Source organism: Rana temporaria, chromosome 5, assembly GCF_905171775.1.
Source record: "Rana temporaria chromosome 5, aRanTem1.1, whole genome shotgun sequence".
Classification (NCBI taxonomy): domain Eukaryota; kingdom Metazoa; phylum Chordata; class Amphibia; order Anura; family Ranidae; genus Rana; species Rana temporaria.
This window is the reverse complement of record NC_053493.1, coordinates 124,779,525-124,805,108: the sequence shown is the minus strand read 5'-3', so window position 1 is coordinate 124,805,108 and position 25,584 is coordinate 124,779,525. Positions and strand designations below refer to the sequence as shown.

Below are 25,584 nucleotides of genomic sequence, written 5' to 3'. Positions count from 1 at the left end.
GAATAAAATATAATATATATTATAATTGATTCTATTCTGTTCTATTGTTTTTCTAGTTTATTAACTGTTCTATTATTTTCTTTTCTATTCTAATCTTTTCTATTCCAATTCAATTTCATTCTATATGAAATTCGAATTTTGGAAAATGGTTATATGTAAAAAAAAATTGAATGTGGTAGTTTTTTCTAATTTAGTAAGATTTTTTCAAATGCGGTAGATTTTTTCAAATGCAGTAGAATTTTTTCGAATGCAGTAGATTTTTATTTGAATGCAGTAGATTTTTTTCGAATCAAATAACATTTTTCAAATTTGATCTACTTTTTAGGAATTCGGTCAAAATTTTTTCAAATTCTAATATGAAACTAATCTTTTATAATCTTTTCTATTCAAATTTGATTTCATTCAATAAGAAATTTGAATTTTGTATAAAATGAATTCAAATTCGAATAGAAAAGATTAGAATGGAATAGAAAAGAAAAACAAGAGAATAGAATACAATATAATATATATTATAATTGATTCTATTCTGTTCTATTATTTTTCTATTCTTTTATATTTTAGTTTCCATAAATTTAAATTATTTTCCAATCTATTCTAGAATTCAAATTTATACTATTCGAATTTCAGAAGACTATCATGTTCTATTTTATTACATTCTATTAACTTCTATTCTATTCTTTTTGATTCTATTGCTTTATTGTTTTATATTCTATTTTATTGTAGTTTTTAGAAAATCGATTTCTATTTTTTCAAATTCGATTTGAATTTGTTTTCTAATTCGATTTGAATTTGATTCGAATTTCGTTTGCTTTTTTTTCGAATTTGTTTAAATTCGTTAATTTCGTAATTCGGATCCATACGAAATTCAGAATAATGAAAAATGTGTCCAAATTTGAATTCGTAACGAAACAAAATGCACATGTTTAGTGCATACTTGTTTTGTTTCTTTTAAAAACACTGCAAGTATATAAATATACCTGTATATCCTGACAGAAATCCTTAAAACGTTTAACTCCTGTACACACAGAATATTGAGCAACATCTAGTGGTTCAATAAAAACTGGCCCACATTCGGCTTATGTGTAGGGCAGCCAGTCTGACAGGAGCCGGCTGGAAAACCATCAGCCAACCAGCTCTTGATCAGTGCTCTCACCCAATGAGAAGTGAGAGCGCGGAAGGGAGTGCTCTGGCAGGACGGGTAATGGGGGGGGTGGCGTACCCCTGTCAGAACACAACAGCTCATCAGGGGGAGATTGTTGTACTAACTTCAAATTTAATACAGTGGCTCCGACCAGAGCTGACAGATTTTTTTTTCATTCAACCCGCTGGGGCTTTAATCCATTTTCCTTAGTCACAAAAGCAGCCACTATTATAAACCGGTTTCATTTTTTAAACTGTATTGATTGCTGTTTGCCATCATGAGCAAGCAAAAATTATTTTCTTTGTGAGTCAATATCATTGGGTAAAGCATTGAAAATCTCATGTTGTTGAAAGTAATAATTATTATAGCAAATACCATACTCTCTAGCTCAAACTGCATTTGTGCTTTTACCATGCAAGTGTGAGTGACTTGTGTAAAACTTGTATAGCGCAAAACTTGTATAGCGCAACACATGCAAACTGAATTGCCTCAGGGCGCTCTGTATCCATTTCCTACTATATTTTGCCTTCAGAATAGATGGGTTTTGAGTTTTTTTCTTGAAGGCCTGGTGATTGACTTCTGTTCGAGTTGCTGGTTGGTAAAGCGTTCCATAGTCTAGGTCCTTGGACTGCAAATCTTCGTTCTCCTTTGGACTTGTAGCGGGCCTTGGGTATTTGAAGTACGTTTTGGTTGGTAGATTGGAGAACGCGATTGGGGTTGTGACATTTTAATTTTTCACATAAATATTGGGGGGCACTTCCTTGAACACATTTGTGCGTCAGGCATAGTGCCTTAAACGTAATTCTGTCTTTTATGGGCAACCAGTGAAGGGATCTCAGGATGGGAGAGATTGATTCCCAGGGTTTTTTCCCTGTTACAAGTTGTGCCGTCGTATTCTGGATGACTTGTAGACGAGCAATTTGATACTTTGGGAGTCCGAGGTAAAGGGCGTTTGCATAGTCGAGTCTGGAGTTGATTATCGTTCCCACCATGACTGATATGTCTTCTTTTGGGATAAAGGGAATGAGTCTATGTAGCAGGCGCAGCAGATGGTGGGATCCGCTGACTACTGAACTTATTTGTGCATCCATTGTCATGTCGGAGTCAAAAGTGACTTTTGACTTTGGTGCTAGGGGTGATGGTTTGTCCCAAAATGGGTGGGGGTTTCCATGTTGTCGTAGCAAGTCTCTTTCGGTTGGCATGGAGCAGAAGAAATTATGTTTTTGAGCCATTGAGTTTAAGGCGACTCTTCGTCGTCCAATTTTATATCAAAGTAAGGCAGATAATGATCCTTTTTGTTGCTGATGCGAAAGTAGAATTGGGTGTCATCCGCGTAAGAATGGTAGAGTAAATTCTGGTTACTGATGATTTTGAGGAGAGGGCGGAGATAGATATTGAATAGTATGGGCGACAAGAGTGACCCCTGAGGGACGCCACATGACACTGCGTTTTTCAGAAGTGAAAGGGCCTAGTTTCACTATTTGTGATCGGTTTTCCAGAAAGGAGGAGAACCAGAGTAGATTGGAGTCTGCCACTCTAGCTACTTCTGCTAGGTGAGTCAACAACAATTTGTGGTCTACTGTATCAAAAGCTGCGCTCGGGTCCAACAGTACTAGAAGACATGATTCTCCTTCATCTGCTGCTTCGAGAGCGCCATCCCATATTTTGAAAAGTGCTGTTTCGTCCCGTGACCAGGACGGAAACCCAATTGAAGTGGATCCAGTAGTTTCTGGGTGTCTAAATGATGTTGTAGCTCTTGCACTACTGCTTTCTTCATTACCTTGGAGAGAATGTTTAGGCCTGTTATGGGTCGACGATCGTTTGGGTCTTTGGGGTCGAGGGTGTTTTTTTTTAGAATAGGTTTAATTATGCCTTGTTTCAGCGGGGTTGGCACTATGCCTTCCTTAAATAATTGGTTTATGAGGTGCGTGATAGCCGGTGCCACAATATCGGCACATTCTTTCAACAGTTTAGTGGGGATGATATCATTAGGCGCTGTGCTGTCTCGCAGGGTACAAATTATATTTTTGGTGGTGTCGATGGAGATTGACTTTAGTGTGAATTTAGTTGATTGCGGGATATTCGTGTGAATATTGCCTTTTTGATTTAAAGTGGAGTCGGTAGAGGTTCTCTTTTGCTGAATAGTTTCACAGATTTTTTCAATTTTGTTAATGAAATAATCCGATAATTTGTTGCAAAACTCTTGTGATTTAAAATTCGGAGCCTCTAGGCAGGCTGGGTTCATGGTCTGAGCGACTAAGTTAAAGAGTTTGCGGGGACGGTTACAGCTTTTGCGAGGATATTAGAAAAGTGATCTTTTTTTGCTTTAAAGATTTCTTTATGATATTTCTTAGTAATTAGTTTGTAGATTGTGTGGTCAAAACTTTCATTATAAGAGTAGCTTATATACTTGATACTCCTGCAATCCTCGGTTATCCTTTGTTATGCTCTGTTGGGCACTGGTGATGTAGAGTGAACTGAGTGTTCCCAGTAAATCTAGATATGCCATTCCACTCATACCTAATAGGAAATGTTTACATGATGAAAGTGATCAGCCCTAAGTAAGCACCAAGTCAGCAATAAAGTGAATCTCTTTGCTCATGGACCAACAAGAACAAGGGGGACCCTATACAGATATATACTGAACACTTCCTTGACACTCATCATTGCTGTTGCACATGTTTGCATGCCATTTTCTAAGGTGCACCTTGGTCAGAAAACTAAACAAGCTCCACTAATTGTAAATGACAATAAAAAAAAAATTGAGAGTGCAGATATTCTACAAAAGAGAGATATTTACCTTGAAAGGTACTGATATATGGTATCAGGTAAACAATGAAACACAAAATATGTGTTAGTCTGAAATGCATGAAATATTAAACAAGGACTTTAGAATGGCTAAAAAGCTGATAATTTATGTCTTCTTCCAGGCTCTGCTACTGAAATTTCAAACATAATATTGTAACACCAAATCATTATAAAACATTAATGGTGTGCAAACATCAGAAAGGCAGAATAATAAATGACTTAGTGTTACTTTAGCAAATGGAAGACGGGGACTAATTTAATTTAATAGACTTGACAAGGTAAAAATGCAGGGTATTTTTCTCAGTCCTTAAATATGCAGCATAATATATGAGCTTGTTTCTTAAAATATGTATTCTTCATGCAGAAAAAAAACTCAATCTTACTGCTATTCTTCTCATGTCATGTTGAAATATGCAATGGCATATTTATTTAAATCAATTCTGCTATTGCCTTTAAAGACAGAAAATAGTAATAACATACATCCAAGCATGTATTAATAGTTTTAAAAATAAATTCATAGAAACAGCCCTCGATACTTAAAATAATGGTATTTAGGATTAGTGTCAATTCTCTGCATGTTTGTTTTACACATTTTATAGTCCACCTCTTCTAGTTTTGTTACCTTCTTTGTGCCCCCTGCCACCTGGTTGTCATAAGGAGCCCTTGGGCATCCCCAGTACTTCTTGGTATGGGTAATCATGTGACCTTCTCCCCTTTCTCCCACTAGAAAGCAACTTGAAGGCTCAGTGTAGGCTATAACACAGACCAACATGCAGCTTATGTAGCACTTTGTACTAGGGGCTGTGGAAACTGAATGGGGTGGAGCAGAAGCTTGTAGAGGAGGTAGGCTATACAGAGAACCTTTCACTTTGTCTTTGAAAAAAGTTACAGGTTTTAGGCTGTCAAACATGACCTTTATAATAGAAGTTTTTTTCACCAAGTGCATTTGTTATAGCTCATAAACAGCAAACAGAAAGCACTTCCACATAACAAAGAAACCATAGATTGAAGAGTTTTGAAAAATAGGCAAAACCCTTTTTTAGTCATAATTGGACATTGATGATTACTGTGGGGCAATACATCTTGATAATGTTTGAGTTATTTAAAAATCAAGTGTATTATAAAAATGTTAAGTTTTATTGTACTTTTGCTTATGAATCTTGTAAAGTACAGTATGTGTAATAAATGTTATTCTTCTTTGAATACAGACTGGGTTGGCACTAACTTACGATCCAACAGCAGCTATACAGAATGGGTAAGTGAAATGTATTTCATCTTTTGCATTTGGTTGTGCAAATTATAGTGCCACGTCGTGTTACCTCAAAGTATATATCTAGCCAAATCTTTTTTTCTTAGTTTTGGACAGAGTATGAAATAATTATAACCCCTTTCAGATTTGTACTTATATCTAGGGATCTGTTAGAGAGATTGGCCCTCACTTCATGTCCTTCATGACACAAAATAAGGTAGAATTCTCCAGCAGCAACACCAAAAGGAATAAAAAAAATTATATTTTGTAGACTGGAATGCTTAAACCTCTGTCAGATTTGCCACTGTTGCAGATTTTCCCTCACTTCCTGTATGGTAAAACCATTGTCAGCAGAACAAGAAGTGATGAGAAATCTTTTCAATAGAAAAACAGGGCCAGATTCACAGCCAGGCGGCGCAGCGTAACGTAACCGATTTAGGTTACACCGCCGCAAATTTTCGGGCTAAGTGCCCGATCCACAAAGCACTTACCTGGAAATTTGCGGCGGTGTATCCTAAATCCGTCCGGCGCAAGGCGGGCCAATTCAAATGGGGCGGGTACCATTTAAATTAGACGCGCTCCCACGCCGGACTTACTGCGCATGCTCCCGACGCAAATTTCCCGACATGCTTTGCGCGAAATTACGACGCGCCAACGTTTTGTGAATCGCGACGTGAAAAAAAGACTTGCGCCGGAAAAAAAAAAAAATTCAAAAGCGATGCGGGAAAGACGGGTATACTTTTACATGGTGTACTAATTTTACACTTTGTAAAAGGTGCCCTATCTTTGCGACGGCAAACAAACACTTGCGGCGACATAACGATGGGAAAACGTTTCGAGGATCGCCGTAAACTGCTAATTTGCATACCCGACGCTGGTTTACGACGCGAACTCCCCCCAGCGGCGGCCGCGGTACTGCATCCTAAGATCCGACAGTGTAAGTCCATTACACCTGTCGGATCTTCTGCCTATCTATGAGTTACTGATTCTATGAATCAGTCGCATAGATAGAAACAGGGATACAACGGCGTATCAGCAGATACGCCGTCGTATCCCTTTTTTGAATCTGGCCCACAGGTAGCAGTAGTAAAAAACAGACATGGATTCCAATTCTTCTCCGAAAAACATAAAAAAAAAAAAAGTTTTGTCTTGACATGCAATTTAAGATGCCAATTCGAGATGGGCTCAGTAATGTTTAAAATCCCACATGCCCGATGCCGCCAGGAAACTCACACTGCACACTGCCAATCACAGGCAATGAGACATTTTCCGATCTGTAGAACTGCGAACTGGGAAATGTCTCACTGCCTGTGATTAGCCGTGTGCAGTGTTGGCTTTCTGGCGGGATCTGGCATGTGAGATTTCGAACATTCCTGAGCCCATCTCAAATGCCTATATTCAATGTTCAAATATTTACTTGTTTAATCAGACTTTTATTGGCAATTTCTTTAAAAAAATAATATAACTAACTTTTTTTTACATTTTTTTCTGCAGATTTTATTCTCCCCCTTACAACATTGCAACAAACCGAATGATTCCACAGACATCCATCACACCTTTTATTGCTGCTTCCCCTGTATCAACATATCAGGTGCTTGCACACTTGCTAATGTTGTGTCATATTAAAATCCAAGCTTAGTAAAATGGTGCAAATGGCATACATGCTTTAAAGGGATTGTAAAGGCAGAAGTTTTTTTTATCTTAATGCATTCTGTGTGCAGCAATCCCCCTCAGCCCCCTAATACTTACCTGAGCCCCATCTCAATCCAGCGATGTTGCAGGAGTGTTTCCCCTCCTTGTTGGCTGAGACAGCAGCGTTTCGCCATTGGCTCCTGCTGCTGTTAATCAAAGCCAGTCAGAAATTGAGGAGAGAAAGGGTGGCAGGGCCGGGTCAGGCTCCATGCCTGGCCATGTTGCTCAGCTCGGGTGCCCCCATAGCAAGCTGATTGTTGTGGGGGCACTCAATAGGAGGAAGGTGTCATGAGCACCGAAGAGGGACCCGAGAAGAGGAAGATCTGGGCTGCTCTATGCAAGAACCACTGCACAGGACAGGTAAGTATAACATGTTTGTTATTTAAAAAAAAAAAAAAACGACAGTGTGTTTATTTACTGTTATTTATTTTTTCATGAAAGAGTAACAAGGAGTACTAAGTACCACAAACTCATTCAAAAAGGGGAAGGGCCTGGGTATGTCTGGGGTCCACCTTATTCCAAAGAAACATTCCTATAACTTCCCCCCCCCAGAGGGCCCCACATCCACTAGGCCAAAGATGTGGGGATGAGGCACTGTCTCCATCGACATAGGGCTGAGGGCATGTGGTTTTGTATGGTTTAGTTGAGAGGGTCACCCGCTGCTCCTCTCTTTCCTGGTCAGCCAACCTGGAGGCCTGCCCATTTACCATCACTCAGCGGGTCTTGTATTGATGTGCAGATTCTGGGACATCTAGATACTCTTCACTTAGGGGAGAGCAGTGTCACCCGTTGTTCCTCTCTTTCCTGGTCAGCCAGGCTGCATGCCTGGAAAGGGTCTGGTATACAGTAGATTTTGGGTGGTACCCATGCCATTTTGTTTCATGGGGCCTTAAAAATCTATATTAGACCCCTGTATAGGAATAAACATCTGGTATGATTTTTTTTATATCTATACACAAACAATTTGCCTTTAATTTCTATTTTACGCAGAAAAACATGAGTATATTAATGAAAACTAAAGAGATGTACAGTTGTGATTGAAATGTTCCACAGATGACATAACTGACTGAATAAAACAGATACAACCAGATACAAATGAGATTGCCTTTATACCTGCAGCAAATGATTAGCTTTGTACTCCTGTGATTTTGATTCACTGGGGTAATTACTAAACAAGTAAAAAAAAAATCAGGATAATTTGTTCATGATGATCACACAAAAATTGCAGGGGAAAATATTTATTTCTTGTTCATTAAGGAACACAGGATTCAGAGACATTTGGGTTATACTGCTGCATACAGTAGGATTTGGACACTGGAAAAAAAACAGTGACTATGCTTATATAGCCCTATCCACTCCCAGCATGCCTTTTTTTGCTAGTGTCCTAAAAGGATTGGTGTCTTTTCTCAACTGGGAAATACCTGTTTTAATAACCATTTCATTTTTTACAAGTGTATTTTTTGCTTTATTCAAGACTTCATCTACATGCTGCTTGAGCTACTCTCTTAATGCAGCTATCGGGTTCAACTTATCCTCAGCAATACGTTTGAAAGCTGTACTCAGATCCTACTGGACTAGACGATTGCAGGGCCTGCCTGGAATGTGACATTTTGGCACTGGGATCTCCTTGTGGCACTTACTAGAACTTTTTATACCATGTTAGTTAGTTGCAAAGTTTTTGTAAGACTTTTGTATGAGTGGGCCATGTGTGCCTAGCACTGGGCACTACTGCATTTATTATAACCAATTCACTGGGAATATCAGTGTACAACACTTTCTCTGGCTCCTGATGACACCCCCTGCCTCCCATAGCTCTCAAATCCCTGTATGAAGCTAAGAAAAGAGATAAATGTAAACACATATGTTAGGAATGGTAGGGCAGCCTGTAGCTTCTACTAGTGTTGTTACCAGTCTAGGATTCCCACGAGGCCCAGAGACACGTTTTTGGTACGAAGACTAAGAAACACCTGATAAATGATTTACACTTCCAAAACATTTCAGACATCAATACCTGTTTGACAAGGCCTATAAAAGTGGGTTATTCCCACTCCTTGATCAAATAGTGTCCCAATGTATGTGATGGTCATTCCAGTTGAGGATGCACTGGTGTTAAAGGGATCTCATTGGCAAGCCCTTTTCAAGTACTTGTTTTCTCTAGCAGGCCCTTAATTGCAACCTGCACTGACTGTGATGATAGTCTGTCAAAACTTAGGGTAATGATTTCCAGGAGCTACAAGCCAGAGTTCTGCCCCCTGCCTCTCCATATTTTAAAAGCTGTTAAAAACTATGGGCCAGATTCACATAGAACTGCGGCGGTGTAACGTATCGTAGATATGTTACACCGCCGCAAGTTTTCATCGCAAGTGCCTGATTCACAAAGCACTTGCGATGAAAACTACGCCGGCGGCCTCCGGCGCAAGGCGGGCCAATTCAAATGGGCGTGTGCCATTTAAATTAGGCGCGCTCCCGCGCCGGACCTACTGCGCATGCTCCGTTTCCTAACTCCTGCCGTGCTTTGCGCGCCGTGACGTCATTTTTTCGAACGGCGACGCGCGTAGCGTACTACCATATTCCCGGAAGTGTTACGCCAGCGACGTTAAATATTAAATTTCGACGCGGGAACGACGGCCATACTTTAGACAGCAATACGATTGCTGACTAAAGTTAGGGCAGGTCAAATAACGATTAAAATTGCGACGGGGGAAACTTGACTACGGACGATGTAGCGAACGCGAAAATCCATCGGGGATCCGCCGTAACTGCTAATTTGCATACCCGACGCTGGTTTACGACGCAAACTCCACCCAGCGGCGGCCGCGGTATTGCATCCTAAGATCCGACAGTGTAAAACAATTACACCTGTCGGATCTTATGGATATCTATGCGTAACTGATTCTATGAATCAGTCGCATAGATAGAAACAGAGATACGACGGCATATCAGGAGAAACGCCGTCGTATCTCTTTGGTGAATCTGGCCCTATGAAGTCTACCTTCCATTGCACATGGGGCATAACCTGACCTTATTACAATCAGTTCTGGATTATCATGTGGCCCTGAGTACCAACAGGGGTCAAATCTCCACCTTGTGATTTTATTTTATAGGACACCAATTTCCCATTCATTGGTTAAGGCTTATGTACAGGGTGTCACTTATGTAGCTTCTCCTCTGCAACCACCTGTGGATATGTTTGAATTGGATTCTGTCAGCACTTCAAAGCCTGCCTTTTAAACCTATCAGGAATATTCCCTTTTCAACGTTTACTCATAAGGGTGCTTTCCTTTTTGCCATCCCCTTTTGCAAGGCATGTGTCTGAGGCTAGACAGCTTTACCTTGTAAATAACTATTTTTGAACTTACATATAAGGTGGCATTAAGATCTGAAGTCTTCTTGATTTTTAAGGTAGTTTCAGGCTTTTCCCTCAATCATTGCTCTTCCATCTCTTCATCCAGTTTAAGTTAATCAGAAAGAATGTTCTCTTCTTTTTCAGATGTACATCCTCTGTAGGTGTACCTTGCAGTCACTTCTATTGAAAAGACTGACTCTCTATCTATATTCCCTGATGGTACCCATAGATGGGAACCGGCTTCTTGTTACACTGTTTTTGGTGGCTCAGAGGCATAATTATTCAAGTTTTTGGTCTTAAAGATCAGGTTCCAATCTGTTCTGCTAAGGCTTACTTGGCTAGATTTGTGAGTGCATCTTGGGCTTTTCAGCTGTTTGCCAACAACTGTTTCCCCAGTGCAAGGGTGCAACCTGGTCTTTTGTTAACACGTTCTCTAAGTTTGATCAGGCAGATGTTCAGGTCTCATCTGATGCCAATGATACGGTGTGAACACTGTACATTTGGGAATCAGTGAGTGAATATTCAGGCATTAGCAGGGGTCAAAGCAAAGAGTAGAAGGGTCCTGGCAGAGGTTGGTTGTCAACCGAAAAGGAAATACAGCAGAGCCAGTGCAATTTGTGTCAGCAACAGGAAAGGCAACAGGTAAGTATAATATTACGTTTTTAGCATTTCCACTATAGCTGGCAAGAAGACACAGCACCAGCCACAGGGCTGTTGCTTAAAAACTCTTTTGGTCAGAGGACACATCATTTCAGAGAATTATGGAAGTCCTCAGAGGGATACTGTGCACAATTGAAAGCCTGGCAGGGATACTGCAAATACCATTGAACGTACTCTCAGGAGTTCTGTGAGTACCATTGAAAGTACTGGTAGGGATTTTGGCATTCCTAGTGGTCATGGGGGTACTATAACAGCTATCTTCATTCATAAAGTTTTTCGGGCAGCTCTTTCAACTGCAGGCAGACCCCAATTTCATTGTTTTGTTAAGTGGGCCTGTTACTGTTTCATTGTTTTTGCACACCCCTTGCAGTTGAAGTGCTTTTGGACCTCCTATTTGCATATGAATCCCGTGTTCCTTAATGAATGAGAAAGAGCATAGCATTTTTCAAGAAATACATTAAGTACATTAAGGAACAAAGGTCACAACCATTTGTGTTTTGTGATCCTATTTCTAATACTGCTTTTCTACAAGCTGAGACATGCTGGGACTGGTAGCTGTTTTTTTGTTACCAGTGTCCAAATCCTCCTGTAGGCTCCAGTGTGTCCCAATTGTCTTAAATCCTGTGTCCTTCAGTGAACTTCAAGAAATAGATTTTATGTGAAGTACAAAATTGTATTCTTCTTTACACATAACAGGATAAGCGGAGTAAGTACATATTTTCTAAGCTAAGTGAAAAATTGTAAATCTTTACATCTCCTTGAAACAACCCTATAATTTGAAAAATCATATCAAAACTCATTCACATGGCAACACCATTAATTCTATCTCAAGATAGAATTGTGCAAGGAATCGAAAATACTTCAGCTAATATGAATTCAATCGCTTATAGGAAAAACTATTTTTATAGTCTGGATTTGTACCTTTTAAAAATATTTAACAGTCTGTAAGGCAAAGATTGTAGTAGCAGAGGTAATTAACATTGCTTGTCATTAACAAATAATTAGACTGTCATTTGATATTAATAAACCTAATTATTCCTTCTTTAGGATCTTTAATGTCAAATCTGAGTTTTAGATGGCAGTCAATAAACAATGATATGTTGCCTACCATAAAATGAACCAAGGAAATTGGAGTTATGGTGGTTTAAATAATGTTCTATGAATAAATGTGGTGCTACAAAAAAGTAAAACATTTATGCTAAAGGTATAATTAGAAAATAGTTTAATTAATCTCTGATGTGTTTAATTTTATATAGCCTCTTTACCAGACTGATTAAGACTTTAGCTTAGCTATCTGTAAATTCATAATCCAAATTCCTGTATGTCTTACTATGTATTGATATTCTAACAGCCTTCTCAAATTACTCTTCTGTGGATTGTATGACCATAACTGCACCTTTTTCTAGCTGGTAGATTATTAACTGGAGATTTTAGTGTAATTTCTATAAGAAATATTTTCTTTCCTCTGAGATTAATACATTCCTCCACTTGGTTGCATTAAAGCAAAAGCATTTGTAGTAATTGGAATCTCCACCTTTTCTTAGTTACAGTATATTACTATAGCCTTAACTTTCAGAGATTTCTTGTTGCTTGCTGCAATGTAAGTTAAAGACTCAATTAATCCGTCTGCAAAAAAAATAGTAAATGCACATATTTTTTGCAGGAAAAACAGTGTATTTAATATTTCTTGCACAGGAGCCTGAAGAGCTTTGAACTCGGGGGCAATGGATCATGGGTGCAATTTTGGGTCCTGCAGACATGTCCTCTGGCTTTCTGCTCGTATCTCTGTACAAGCTTTATGTTTGCTCATCAACATGCAGTCCATTGAGAACTACAAGCTGTCTACTGAGGTGGCTGACGGCACTTGTAGTCTTCTCATAAACTCCTGTGAATGAATAACACGGATGTGTATGCAGAACCATTTTTAAATGTGGCAGAGGGTTAAGGGAGAAGAATCCCAGCTTGCTGTCATGGGAGAGTGGGGTGCAGGGAGAAGTGCTGGAGCATGTTACACTTTACACCCTAAATACAGGTGTAATATGTAACATGCTTCGAAGTAGACATGTGCAATTTGTTTTGTTCTGAATTTGCTTTTAATGAATTTCGACAAATTTGTTAATACGGAATTAATGAAATTAACAAAAATATGAAAACCCGCATAATGAATATTCGTAATTTTGAATATTAGAACATTTGTACATTTTCAAATTTGTACATTTTCAAATTAGGAAATTTGCAAATTCTGAAACTTCCAAATTTGGAAATTTAAAAATCAAAAAAGCAGAAAAATTGGCTTTTTATTATTATGTATTATTAATTTGTTCCATTCCATTTATTTAGATGTGGCATTCGTTATTTTGGATAATTCGTAACTTCAGATAAATTCGTATTTGTTGCACTCACTAACAGTCAAATTTGAAAGGAAATTCCAATACCTATAATTTAATAGATAGTCATTATTAGTTAGTTATTCTTTCCAATTTTCATATTTTCTTTCTTATTTTCGGATTTTCAGGTTTTCGAATTAACAAATTTTCAAATTTACGAATTTCCAGATTTTCGAATTTACAAACTTTAGAATTTACCAATTTTCTAATTTAAGTGTTTACGAATTGTGATCATAACAAATTACCCTAAAAACTGAAAAAAAAAAACGAATGAAAGGAAAAGAAAAATTTACATTTTTTTTGGTAGTTCACATGTCCACTCCAAAGGGAAATTTAGCCTTTAATGTAAAGACCCCCCATAGACCACTTATAATTTAAGCTATGGGTGGCCCTAAAAGCAGCACCCAGCTCTTCAAAAGCCAATTTAAGAATCAATTGAGTCTGGTGGAAAATTATCTCCTGAATAATGACTGTATCCTATCAGATGCAGGCACTGTTCAGCAGCACCTAAATACAATGGAGATTCCGCCATTCATGCTGTTTAGCATGGATGGGGGGATCAATTAATTTTCACTCTATATTTTGGGGGCTTAATGAATGATAATCAAAATATCTATGCCCATGTCTATTTCATTCCAAGGTATATGGGGGAAGCCTTTCTGCTAAGCCGTTGTATTGTTACAGCAGGGAGACTCCCTTTGTCAGAATACACTGATTAACGCTTCCGGCTATAGCCCGGGGGGCTGATCGAGAGGAAAAATATTGACAAGCTGGTTGTACAGAAGTCAACTGATAAAATGCACATCCAGATCAGCAAGGATCCATGTATGGCCAGCTTTAGTGTATAAAACTTTCTTATCTACTTCCTAAATACATTGCTGATAAAAGATGCCATCCTCCAGCAGTCAAGGGATTGTAGGAATTATCATGTATCAGATCAGGCTGGACCCAGGTCAGCTTCCATGGGTTGATTTTCAGCTGCCTTTCTGCTCAGAAAGGGAACTTATACAACCAAATACCAGCATACACAGCTCTCTCTAACAGGTAAGGCTTCATTCTTTATAAAAACACAGCTTTAGATTCTTACAAATGCTTACTATTTATTGCGCCAAGCTAATATAAGTAATAAACCTCTCCTTTAAGGAATGGAGATTAGCAGAAAGTCCAAAGAGAGTCCTTATACTCATAAGCAGAAGCTACTGTTGTAATATTCAAAGAAAATAATTCCTTAGAAAGTTGCTAGTGCTGAAATAATGGATCTTTCAATCACCCGGTGACATGTATACAAATCGTGAGGTCCCTCCACCAAGAATAATGAGCCTCTTACCAGATGGCAAGTAACCAGAGCAGTTGGCTATAGCCCAGCCACGGCCTTTGGGTTCCCCAGAAGTCACAGGACAAAACCAACAGCGTCACAACCGTTTTTGAATCAATCGCTCCAATGCAGGGAATTATATAAAAGAAAGGATGCATATAGCGTAATACCGCTTATTCACACATGAATCGATGAGTGCCTCTCATCGATTCATGTGTGAATAAGCGGTATTACGCTATATGCGTCCTTTCTTTTATATAATTCCCTGCATTGGAGCGATTGATTCAAAAACGGTCGTGACGCTGTTGGTTTTGTCCTGTGACTTCTGGGGAACCCAAAGGCCGTGGCTGGGCTATAGCCAACTGCTCTGGTTACTTGCCATCTGGTAAGAGGCTCATTATTCTCGGTGGAGGGACCTCACGATTTGTATACATGTCACCGGGTGATTGAAAGATCCATTATTTCAGCACTAGCAACTTTCTAAGGAATTATTTTCTTTGAATATTACAACAGTAGCTTCTGCTTATGAGTATAAGGACTCTCTTTGGACTTTCTGCTAATCTCCATTCCTTAAAGTAGAGGTTTATTACTTATATTAGCTTGGCGCAGCTTTTTGTTTGTTTATGTTTATTGTGTACTTCGCACGATAGCTGCTGCCTTGAGATCATTGTGTTGCAGCGCAGTTTTCTTGTGTTTTTTCTTTTTTGCTTACTATTTATTGTTTTATCTTACTTGTTGCTCTTACTAATTTTGGATTTTCATTTTAAATCTGGAAACAGTAAGTATATGATTTAGGAAACCATGTTTTAGTTAAATTGTGATTTTAGGATTTTTAGATTGTTTTAGCATGCTACTAGGACTTCAACATAGTCCATATTAAGCGCTTAATGCATATCAATATACACCTATGAAAAGGGAAAAAAACAAGCACCTACAAGAACTTTCAAATGCTATCCTATATTGCTGGGGTTATTAGCCAACTTGCAACATGAGAGTCAAGCAGACTGTATAGAAGAGTTGCTAAACATTCCTTGATTTCTTGAGAGGCAAATATTGCCTTTGCTTAAAAAAATGAAACAAAAAAACAGAAGGACAAGGTGCCTGATATATTATTGAGTTTTAATGGCACATCTAATAGCTTTTAATGTAATATCTTCACTGTGTTGACGTTCTGTGTTTCCATTCTAGCAGTACAGTATAACCATGGTGCTGGCTGAATATCACTAGTTTTTGCTTCAACTTGAGATGTTAACAAAAATGTACTTGCAATTGTTCAAATATACTGACACCATTGCAATTTAATGTATGTATATATATATATATATATATATATATATATATATATATATATATATATATATATATATATATACATATATATATATATATATATATATATATATATATATATATATATATATATATATATATATATATATATATATATATATATATATATATATATATATATATATATATAGTATATTCTTTCCCAATGCTGGATGATAGCAGAATAATTCAATGATAGCAATGTAACTGTAGAAATAAGCAGCACACATGGACAATTATTTATGTCAACTTCATAATCATGGTTGTGCTTAGAGCTTGAAATTAACTTCCAGTCATTTTAATAGATTATTATCAAAGACATTAATCAAACAAGTTCATGGTCTGCACTCTCAACCTAATACTATTTCTTTATCACCTAGGTGCAAAGTACATCATGGATGCCTCACCCGCCATATGTTATGCAACCAACGGTAGGTATTAGTCAATCACAGACATTTAATTAATATGCATGTGGGGGACGGTGATTAATGGTGCTCTGTGTTTTTACTTATGGAGAATTACCATTAATAAATCTCTATATGGTGACATAAATTGTTATATTACAATCCATAATGTTATGATTAAATGTTATTTTTGTTTCTGGCATCCCTTAAGGTTTTATGCAGGTAGAGTAATCCAGCAATGCTAATTTATTTTGCTGGATTCAATTTACATAATGATAGAGTTCATAATAGTATGTAAAAGCAAAGCTGCAAAATGACTTTAGTAATACAGTGATTCAATGGTATATGTTTGCTGGCCAAATTAGTTGTAAAATTATTTCAATCTTTTAAATCAACATTACCAGGATACGTACTTGTTTTTTTTTTCATGTCATTCACTCAATTCCTAAATATTAACAAGAGACTGAACTCTGGAAGTTGTGCCTAAAACAAGGCAACTGAACTTTTCCCTATTCCTGACCGACCATGCCTTTATCTGTACTGTGTGAAGGTGGCCATCTTGGTAGAAGCAGGTCTTTATCTTCCCAATGTCAGTGCCTCCACCAAAAAGAACAATGGGCAGCACAGTAGTGCTATCATCAAACCTAACTCTAATTCCCCTGAGACTGGCAGTCAGAGAGAGCAGTGCCTTCAATTTCACACTGCAGATTTACAGCTATTTGGCTGTAGGGTCAGGTGTGGCCAGGAGCCTCACATATCGAGGAAGTGAATTCTGAATTCCAGAAAAAGGGTAAATATTACAGGGTATGTCTTACTTACAATTGTTGTTTCTATATGCTCCCTATAGGATAGTAAATCATAAATGTTTGAGCTCACGCCCACTCTAGGTGGATTATTTTACAATGTATAGAAGTCCGGTGTAAAATAGTGTACTTCTATAAAATATGTATGAAGTGAATATTATTGGGTAGTGATTATGGGACATGTATCATTGCTTCCTTTTATTTTATGCATTTTTTATTTTATTCTTATTATTATTAATTTTATAATTATTATTATTATTATTATTAATAATAATTTATATTAGTCAAAACTGAAAATCCTACTAATTTGTTATGTCCCTGTTTGAGTACAATTTTTGTACATCTTAAAACTCAGCTTTATTTTTTCAGTTTGCATAAAGTGGGGTAAGGTTGCAGCTTAAGGTTCAAAATGCTGTCTGTGTATCTACAGCAGATAATTTTCTACCTGTTCAGTGTGGACAGAAAGTAAGTAAAAATCTCCATTTGGGGTCACAGACAGCAATAAATCCTTAATGATGCTGTAATTCTACCTCACCCCACTAAAAAATTATTTTTATTGTTGTTTATGTTCTGGTTGGAAAGACAAGTCAAATAGACAGTAAGTGGGGACAAATGCCCTCATATCTTCTACTGTGTGATACCATTTAAATGCTTTGAAAGATATGGGGTGTCTCCTGAATTGGGACACAGAAAACAAAAAAGTTAACAGAGGTTCCAAACCTGACCTATATCCAGCACTAAACAACGTTTTGACTTAAGTTGGGTTTTAATTTATACTTTTCTTTATCATGCATAAGTCAGAGAGTAAGGAATTGTATTATAGCATGTTTTACATAAATCTGATTTTATCATATGAGGTATTATGACTTGCATTGTGATTACTTGCAATGCAATATGCGGTTAGCATTACCAGCAGGTCAATGCACAGAATTGACATGTGCTTGCATCAGTTAACTATATTAGTAAGTTAGAAATTTAATATAAAACACAGTTCAGCATCTTTCCTGTGATGTCACAATCCTGATGAAGTGGTTCTGCGAGGTTCCAAAACATTGTCTCTGCTATAATGATATGATCGCTGAATAAACCTTTGGCCATGTTTTTTACATGGTGTGTTGGTGACATTCTCTCACTCTGATTATCTTCGTTCCAGCCAGTGGTCGCTGCAGCACCCCATTTACACACACAGACATTTTCAGAAATGTGTGCATTGGTAATAGTACGTTGGAATTCTTGGAGTAAGATCTGAACACACCTAAGATCTGGACATCCCTACTGACCATTTATCTTATGTGCTTTTTTGATAATAGAGAGTTGGATTTGGAAGATTTGTTTTCAGAGTTGGATACCAAAGATAATGATCTCATCATCTAATTGGGCTATAGTAAGGATACAAAGAGTAATACCTGGTGGGACATATCCACTATGGGAAAATATCTGAAATACAATATAGTACACAGGAAAATTAGATGGGATGTAGCCATAAATGGTGGGCTAATAGGAAAGGAGGATATCCAGGAGTGGTATGCATTTTCCATTTTATACAGAGGCGATTCAGTTCGCATGAGTTGCACTATATAAGTCATTCATTCATTCATTCATTCAGTATGAGGAAAGAGGTTATGGAATTTCTCATAAAAAGAAAACAACAGAAAATGAGATTGATTCAAAGTCAGATTAAGCATTTCAGAGAAAAAATTGAGCCCTTTAAGGAAACAATGGAATATGTTAAACATATGGGAGAACTCCAAATAAATATGCAAGGTGTTCAGATGGCAGGCCAATGTGGGAATAGCTGGCAATGCAACTCATCCAAACTCCCCCTCTAGAGAAGAGAACAGTACAGGGGATAAAAATGTGGGATTAAAAACCCCTCAGGCTCTGATACAACATAATCAACCCCAACAGACTGTCATGCAAGCAAGAAGGGATCAACTCCCATTACATTATTTAGAAAAGGAACCAGAGAATCCTCAGGGTCCGCCACACAATACCACACAATACTAGGAAGCCCTATTACAGCAATTATGATAATAGGAGCTACAATAACAATGGGGGTAGACCACCATACCATAGGTATCCACAAAATTGGGCTAATTGGAATAGAGCAGGCATGTCCAAAGTCCGGCCCGCGGGCCAATCGCGGCCCGCGCTCCGGTTTCGGACGGCCCGCCTGGTCATTTTGACATGTATGTCTTTTGTGGCCCCCAACGGATCCCCAAGCGCCAGGGGCCACAAAAGAAATGAATGCTGGCTGCCTTGGAGGAGGTGGGACGAGCGCCGTGCATACAAGAGTATTTCCTGTTTACACGGCAACAGGAAGTACCGTCTCCTGCGCTGCCATTGGACGACTTTTCTGTCCATCACAGGAGGCAGGACTTTCGATTAAAGAGGCAGCCGATAAAACAGGAAATTCTCCTGTATGTTTGTCGGCGCTCGTCCCGCCTCCTCCCTGTCTCCTCCAAGGCTGCAATGGTGAGTCTGTATTCATGGCAAGGGGGGGAATGTATTCATGGCAAGGGGGGGAATGTATTCATGGCAAGGGGGGGTGATATATTCATGGCAAGGGGGGGTGATATATTCATGGCAAGGGGGGGTGATGTATTCATGGCAAGGGGGGGTGATGTATTCATAGCAAGGGGGGTGTTGTATTCATGGCAAGGGGGGGTGATGTATTCATGGCAAAGGGGGTGATGTATTCATGGCAAAGGGGGTGATGTAATCATGGCAAGGGGGGGTGATGTATTCATGGCAAAGGGGGTGATATATTCATGGCAAGGGGGGGTGATGTATTCATGGCAAGGGGGGGTGATGTATTCATAGCAAGGGGGTGTTGTATTCATGGCAAGGGGGGGTGATGTATTCATGGCAAAGGGGGGTGATATATTCATGGCAAGGGGGGGTGATGTATTCATGGCAAGGGGGGGTGATGTATTCATAGCAAGGGGGTGTTGTATTCATGGCAAGGGGGGGGTGATGTATTCATGGCAAAGGGGGTGATGTATTCATGGCAAGGGGGGGTGATGTATCCATGGCAAAGGGGGGTGATATATTCATGGCAAGGGGGGGTGATGTATTCATGGCAAGGGGGGGTGATGTATTCATAGCAAGGGGGTGTTGTATTCATGGCAAGGTGGGGGTGATGTATTCATGGCAAAGGGGGTGATGTATTCATGGCAAGGGGGGGTGATGTATTCATGGCAAAGGGGGGTGATGTATTCATGGCAAGGGGGTGATGTATTCATGGCAAGAGGGGGTGATGTAATCATGGCAAGGGGGGGTGATGTATTCATGGCAAAGGGGGGTGATGTATTCATGGCAAGGGGGGGTGATGTATTCATGGCAAGGGGGGGTGATGTATTTATGTCAAGGGGGGGTGATGTATTCATTGCAAGGGCGGGTGTTGTATTCATGGCAAGGGGGTGATGTATTCATGGCAAGAGGGGGTGATGTATTCATGGCAAGGGGGGTGATGTATTCAGAGAAATGGGGGTGCTGCATTCAGGGCAATGGGGGTGCTGCATTCAGGGCAATGGGGGTGCTGCATTTATGGCACTTGTGAGGCTGTATTGATGGCACTTGTGAGGCTGTATTGATTCACAGTTACTTTATTTAAAATATAAGATTTTTTTTTTTAAAGTGAAGGTGCGTAATTATTATACACCGATAAATACGGTATATCCAAATAACACGCCTGAGCTCATCTCTTTACCACACACAGCCACAAAGGCAAGACAATTCTTGTTGGGCAGTGTATTAGTTGCTCGGATGAACACACTTAGACCGAATTTTAATGGTTCACAGAATGTCGGGCAAAATGGTCGGCCCTCACGCATGTTCACTTCATCAACTCTGGCCCTCTTTGAAAAAAGTTTGGACACCCCTGGAATAGAGGTTATCAGGGGAGCAATTATCAAGCAAGAGGCAATTACTACTATAGGGGTCCCCGAAATTTACACCTCAAAGGAGAGGACCAACACAATATAGGGGCCAAATACAGGGTGATTATCACCATCAGGGAAGGCCGCCACCTTATAGAGGACCCCCTCGGGATGAGGGAACAGTATCATTCACCAAAACTGCAGAGACATAGATATGGCAGACCACCCACAGATCAATATGATGTTCCTACTTATAACAGTTATCAACCTCTGTATGATTTACCTAAACAAGGTAATCAATATGGGACCTATTTTTTAGAGAAGGGGAGGGGGGATTCTACCAGGGAAGAAAGAAATATAGAAAAACGGGAGAACAAGGAGGAAGAAGGATACAACAAAAAAAAATGGGAAGATTAGGTGAAGGGATATACAACCTCAGTGTTACCAATCTAACCAGGGAAGAAGTATTAACCTTAGACAGGGAAATCAAGTATGTGCCAAAAAAGGGTCTAAATAAATGTGAGACCTATATAGGAATACAAAAAATTGTATGGAAACTTAATGTTAAAAAATATTATGCACAAAATCCAGTGGAAAGGGCAGCAGTGGAAGGGGTTCATACTCAATTAAGGAATCACTCTGTATTTAACCCCCAAATAGTAAACAACAAATATGTTGACATGTTTAAAAACTGGTTACTATTGATCTAGAACAATTACCTATAAAAAAAAGTATACGAGAAGATGGATATAAAAAAGGGCCTTAAGTCATTGAAGGACAGAAAAGATATTGTTATACGTCTGGCGGACAAGGGGGAGGGATTGTAGTTCTGTCTATAGTACAAGGCAGACATTAACAACATTTTAGAGGAGGGGAACATACAGTAGGTGTTTGTGATATTGTGCTTTTAGCAGGACAGCGTCGCGCTGATACTCGGCGACAGGGTGCCGAGATCTCGCCGACATCTCACACTCACTGGAATAGTGACAGCACATCCCAGCAAGCGCGTCATAGAAGCGACGGGAGATCCGACTTGGATTCCCGCCAATTCTACACGTGTGCGGCGTTTGTTATGAATCCTGAGGGGGAAGTCCCCGCCGGATTTTAAATAAAAATCCGGCATGGGTCCCCCCCTCAGGAGCATACCGGGCCCTTAGGTCTGTTATGGGTTGTAAGGAGAGCCCCCCTACGCCGAAAAAAACGGCGTAGGGGGTCCCCCTACAATCCATACCAGACCCGTATCCAAAGCACGCTACCCGGCCAGCCAGGAAGGGAGTGGGGACGAGCGAGCGCCCCCCCCCCCTCCTGAGCCGTACCAGGCTGCATGCCCTCAACATGGGGGGGTTGGGTGCTCTGGGGCAGGGGGGCGCACTGCGGCCCCCCACCTCAGAGCACCCTGTCCCCATGTTGATGAGGACAGGGCCCCTTCCCGACAACCCTGGCCGTTGGTTGTCGGGGTATGCGGGCGGGAGGCTTATCGGAATCTGGGAGCCCCCTTTAATAAGGGGGCCCCCAGATACCGGCCCCCCCCACCCTAAGTGAATGAGTATGGGGTACATCGTACCCCTACCCATTCACCTGCAAGAAAAGTGGTAAAAACACAAATAAACCACACAGTGTATTAAAATATTTTATTTTTCTGCTCCGGAGGCCGCCCCCTGTCTTTATTAGCTCTTTTACCAGGGGGGGCTTCTTCTTTGACGTCTTCGGGTGGGTGGGGGCCGCCGTCTGGTTCTCTTCCAACGCCGGGGGGGGTGGCTTTTAAAAAAGCCCCCACCCCCCCGGCGGGTTTCCTCCGGCGTCTTCGGCGGGGCTCTTCTTCTTCCGCTATCCCGACGGGTCTTCTCCGCTATCCGGGGGGTCTCGCCGCTCTCCGCTGTTGACTCGTCGCACCCCGGTTCTTCGTCCACGTGGGTAGGTATCACATGGGTAGGTACAGAGCATGATGGGACTGTGAGGCCTATATAGGTCCGATGCAAGGCGCGCATCCGTCATTTCAGCGAGGAGGACCGGCGAGTCAACATCGGGAGAAGAAGAGAAGTGAAGAACATGACGTCACAGCGCGGAAGAAGACGTACAGCACGGAAGAAGGGACCGGACTGCGAGACGAAGAACCGGGGTGCGACGAGTCAACAGCGGAGAGCGGCGAGACCCCCCGGATAGCGGAGAAGACCCGTCGGGATAGCGGAAGAAGAAGAGCCCCGCCGAAGACGCCGGAGGAAACCCGCCGGGGGGGTGGGGGCTTTTTTAAAAGCCACCCCCCCCGGCGGTGGAAGAGAACCAGACGGCGGCCCCCACCCACCCGAAGACGTCAAAGAAGAAGCCCCCCCTGGTAAAAGAGCTAATAAAGAAGACAGGGGGCGGCCTCCGGAGCAGAAAAATAAAATATTTTAATACACTGTGTGGTTTATTTGTGTTTTTACCACTTTTCTTGCAGGTGAATGGGTAAGGGTACGATGTACCCCATACTCATTCACTTAGGGTGGGGGGGGGCCGGTATCTGGGGGCCCCCTTAATAAAGGGGGCTCCCAGATTCCGATAAGCCTCCCGCCCGCATACTCCGACAACCAACGGCCAGGGTTGTCGGGAAGGGGCCCTGTCCTCATCAACATGGGGACAGGGTGCTCTGAGGTGGGGGGCCGCAGTGCGCCCCCCTGCCCCAGAGCACCCAACCCCCCCATGTTGAGGGCATGCAGCCTGGTACGGCTCAGGAGGGGGGGGGGCGCTCGCTCGTCCCCACTCCCTTCCTGGCTGGCCGGGTAGCGTGCTTTGGATACGGGTCTGGTATGGATTGTAGGGGGACCCCCTACGCCGTTTTTTTCGGCGTAGGGGGGCTCTCCTTACAACCCATAACAGACCTAAGGGCCCGGTATGCTCCTGAGGGGGGGACCCATGCCGGATTTTTATTTAAAATCCGGCGGGGACTTCCCCCTCAGGATTCATAACAAACGCCGCACGCGTGTAGAATTGGCGGGAATCCAAGTCGGATCTCCCGTCGCTTCTATGACGGCTCTGTCTCCATCGCGGCAAGCCAGCTCGGCGCTGGCTCCCGCGATGGGGCTCGTAGGTGCTCAATCTCGCCGAGAAAGAGAGCGAGATTGACACAAAATCGGGTTCACCTACTGTATCAGATATTAAATTCCAATCCTACAAAACAATTTAGAAATAAGCTTGAATATATAGTCCGATACGGAGTCGAGAGGGGTGTATTGAATAAAAGGAAAGAACAATACTTGGTACCTACGGTGTGTAGAATACCGGTTATTTATTACATTCCTAAAATCCATAAAGATAAACGTAACCCCCAGGGAGACCAATTATTAGCGGTATAGAGTTACTCACTTCCAGATTAGGCAAATATATTGATGTATCTGCAGCCCAATGTAAAGGAAACAAGGACCTTTCTAACGGACACCAAACACACCTTACAGCTGTTAAAGAAATGTAATAACAATATGAATACAGTGATGGAAACAGCAGATGTGGCCTCATTGTATACTAATATCGACCACCAGGGGGCCATAAGAGCAGTTAACTGGCACTAAATAAAGAACACAATATGAAAAGTAAACAGCAGGAATTTATTTTAAAAAGTTCGGAATTTTGTTTTTAAACATAACTATTTTTGGTATGAAAATAATTTTTACTTACAGATAAGCGGTGTCGCTATGGGTGTAAAATTTGTACCCAGCGTTGCTAATTTGTACATGGCTAAATGGGAGGAGGAAAGTATCCTATACAATATGGACCTGGGTGTGATGTTGTATAGACGTTTTATTGATGACTTTTTGTTGATATGGAAAGGAACCAAAGGGACCACTGAAAATTCTACTACAATCCATGAATAACAATGATCAGTTTGACATGGGATATCAGTCGGGATAATGTACACTTTTTGGATCTGGAAATTTTTAACACACCTCGAGGCATAAAAACGAAAACATATTTTAAGGAAGCTGTCCACAACTCATATATCCCCACTACTAGCTGCCACCATAGAGCTAAATAATATACAGAGAGGACAATTTATGCGGATTAAAAAGAATTGTACAAGAAATGATAACTATGAAACACAAACAGAGAAATGAAAAAAAAATGTTCAGGGATAAAGGGTATATATTCGATTTTCTGGAATCTGAAAGACATAAAAAAATGAATATGGATAGGGAGAATCTGCTAAAAGATATAAGAAATCAGAATGCAGATATGAACAGCGATATTGGTACCTGTATCGTTCTTGACTACAATCTACAAAATAAGGATGTGGAAAAAATCATTAGCAAGATGTACACCTCAAAGAGAGTCTACCAGATAAACCTAGGATTGTACAGACGTTCGAGTTAAAATGTTTTCTTAGTAATTATTGATTTATTTTGTGGGTGGTCATTCTTGTGGGTTAGTTAGGTGCTCACAGAGTCATGATTACTCAATTATGGGAGTTAAGTTATCACAACCTAATAGTTAAGAGGATATTTAGAGATCTTAACTCCTTTGAGGTATCCTTTATGGTTTTGTGCAGATTATTGCTACTAGTATATATGGTTGATCCAAATATGTTGTCTACTGATT

At 40.4% G+C, this 25,584-nt stretch overlaps 1 protein-coding gene across 3 annotated transcripts in view; it reads left to right on the top strand.

The window, feature by feature from the left end:
- Window positions 1–25,584, top strand: part of RBMS3 (RNA binding motif single stranded interacting protein 3) — an 827,636-nt gene that overhangs the window by 769,106 nt on the left and 32,946 nt on the right. For all 3 annotated transcript variants that reach the window (XM_040353091.1, XM_040353092.1, XM_040353093.1), the window contains exons 8-10: window positions 5,158–5,204; window positions 6,693–6,789; window positions 16,308–16,358. In XM_040353091.1, coding sequence (XP_040209025.1) covers window positions 5,158–5,204; window positions 6,693–6,789; window positions 16,308–16,358 — 195 coding nt within the window. The remainder of the gene's footprint in view (window positions 1–5,157; window positions 5,205–6,692; window positions 6,790–16,307; window positions 16,359–25,584) is intronic.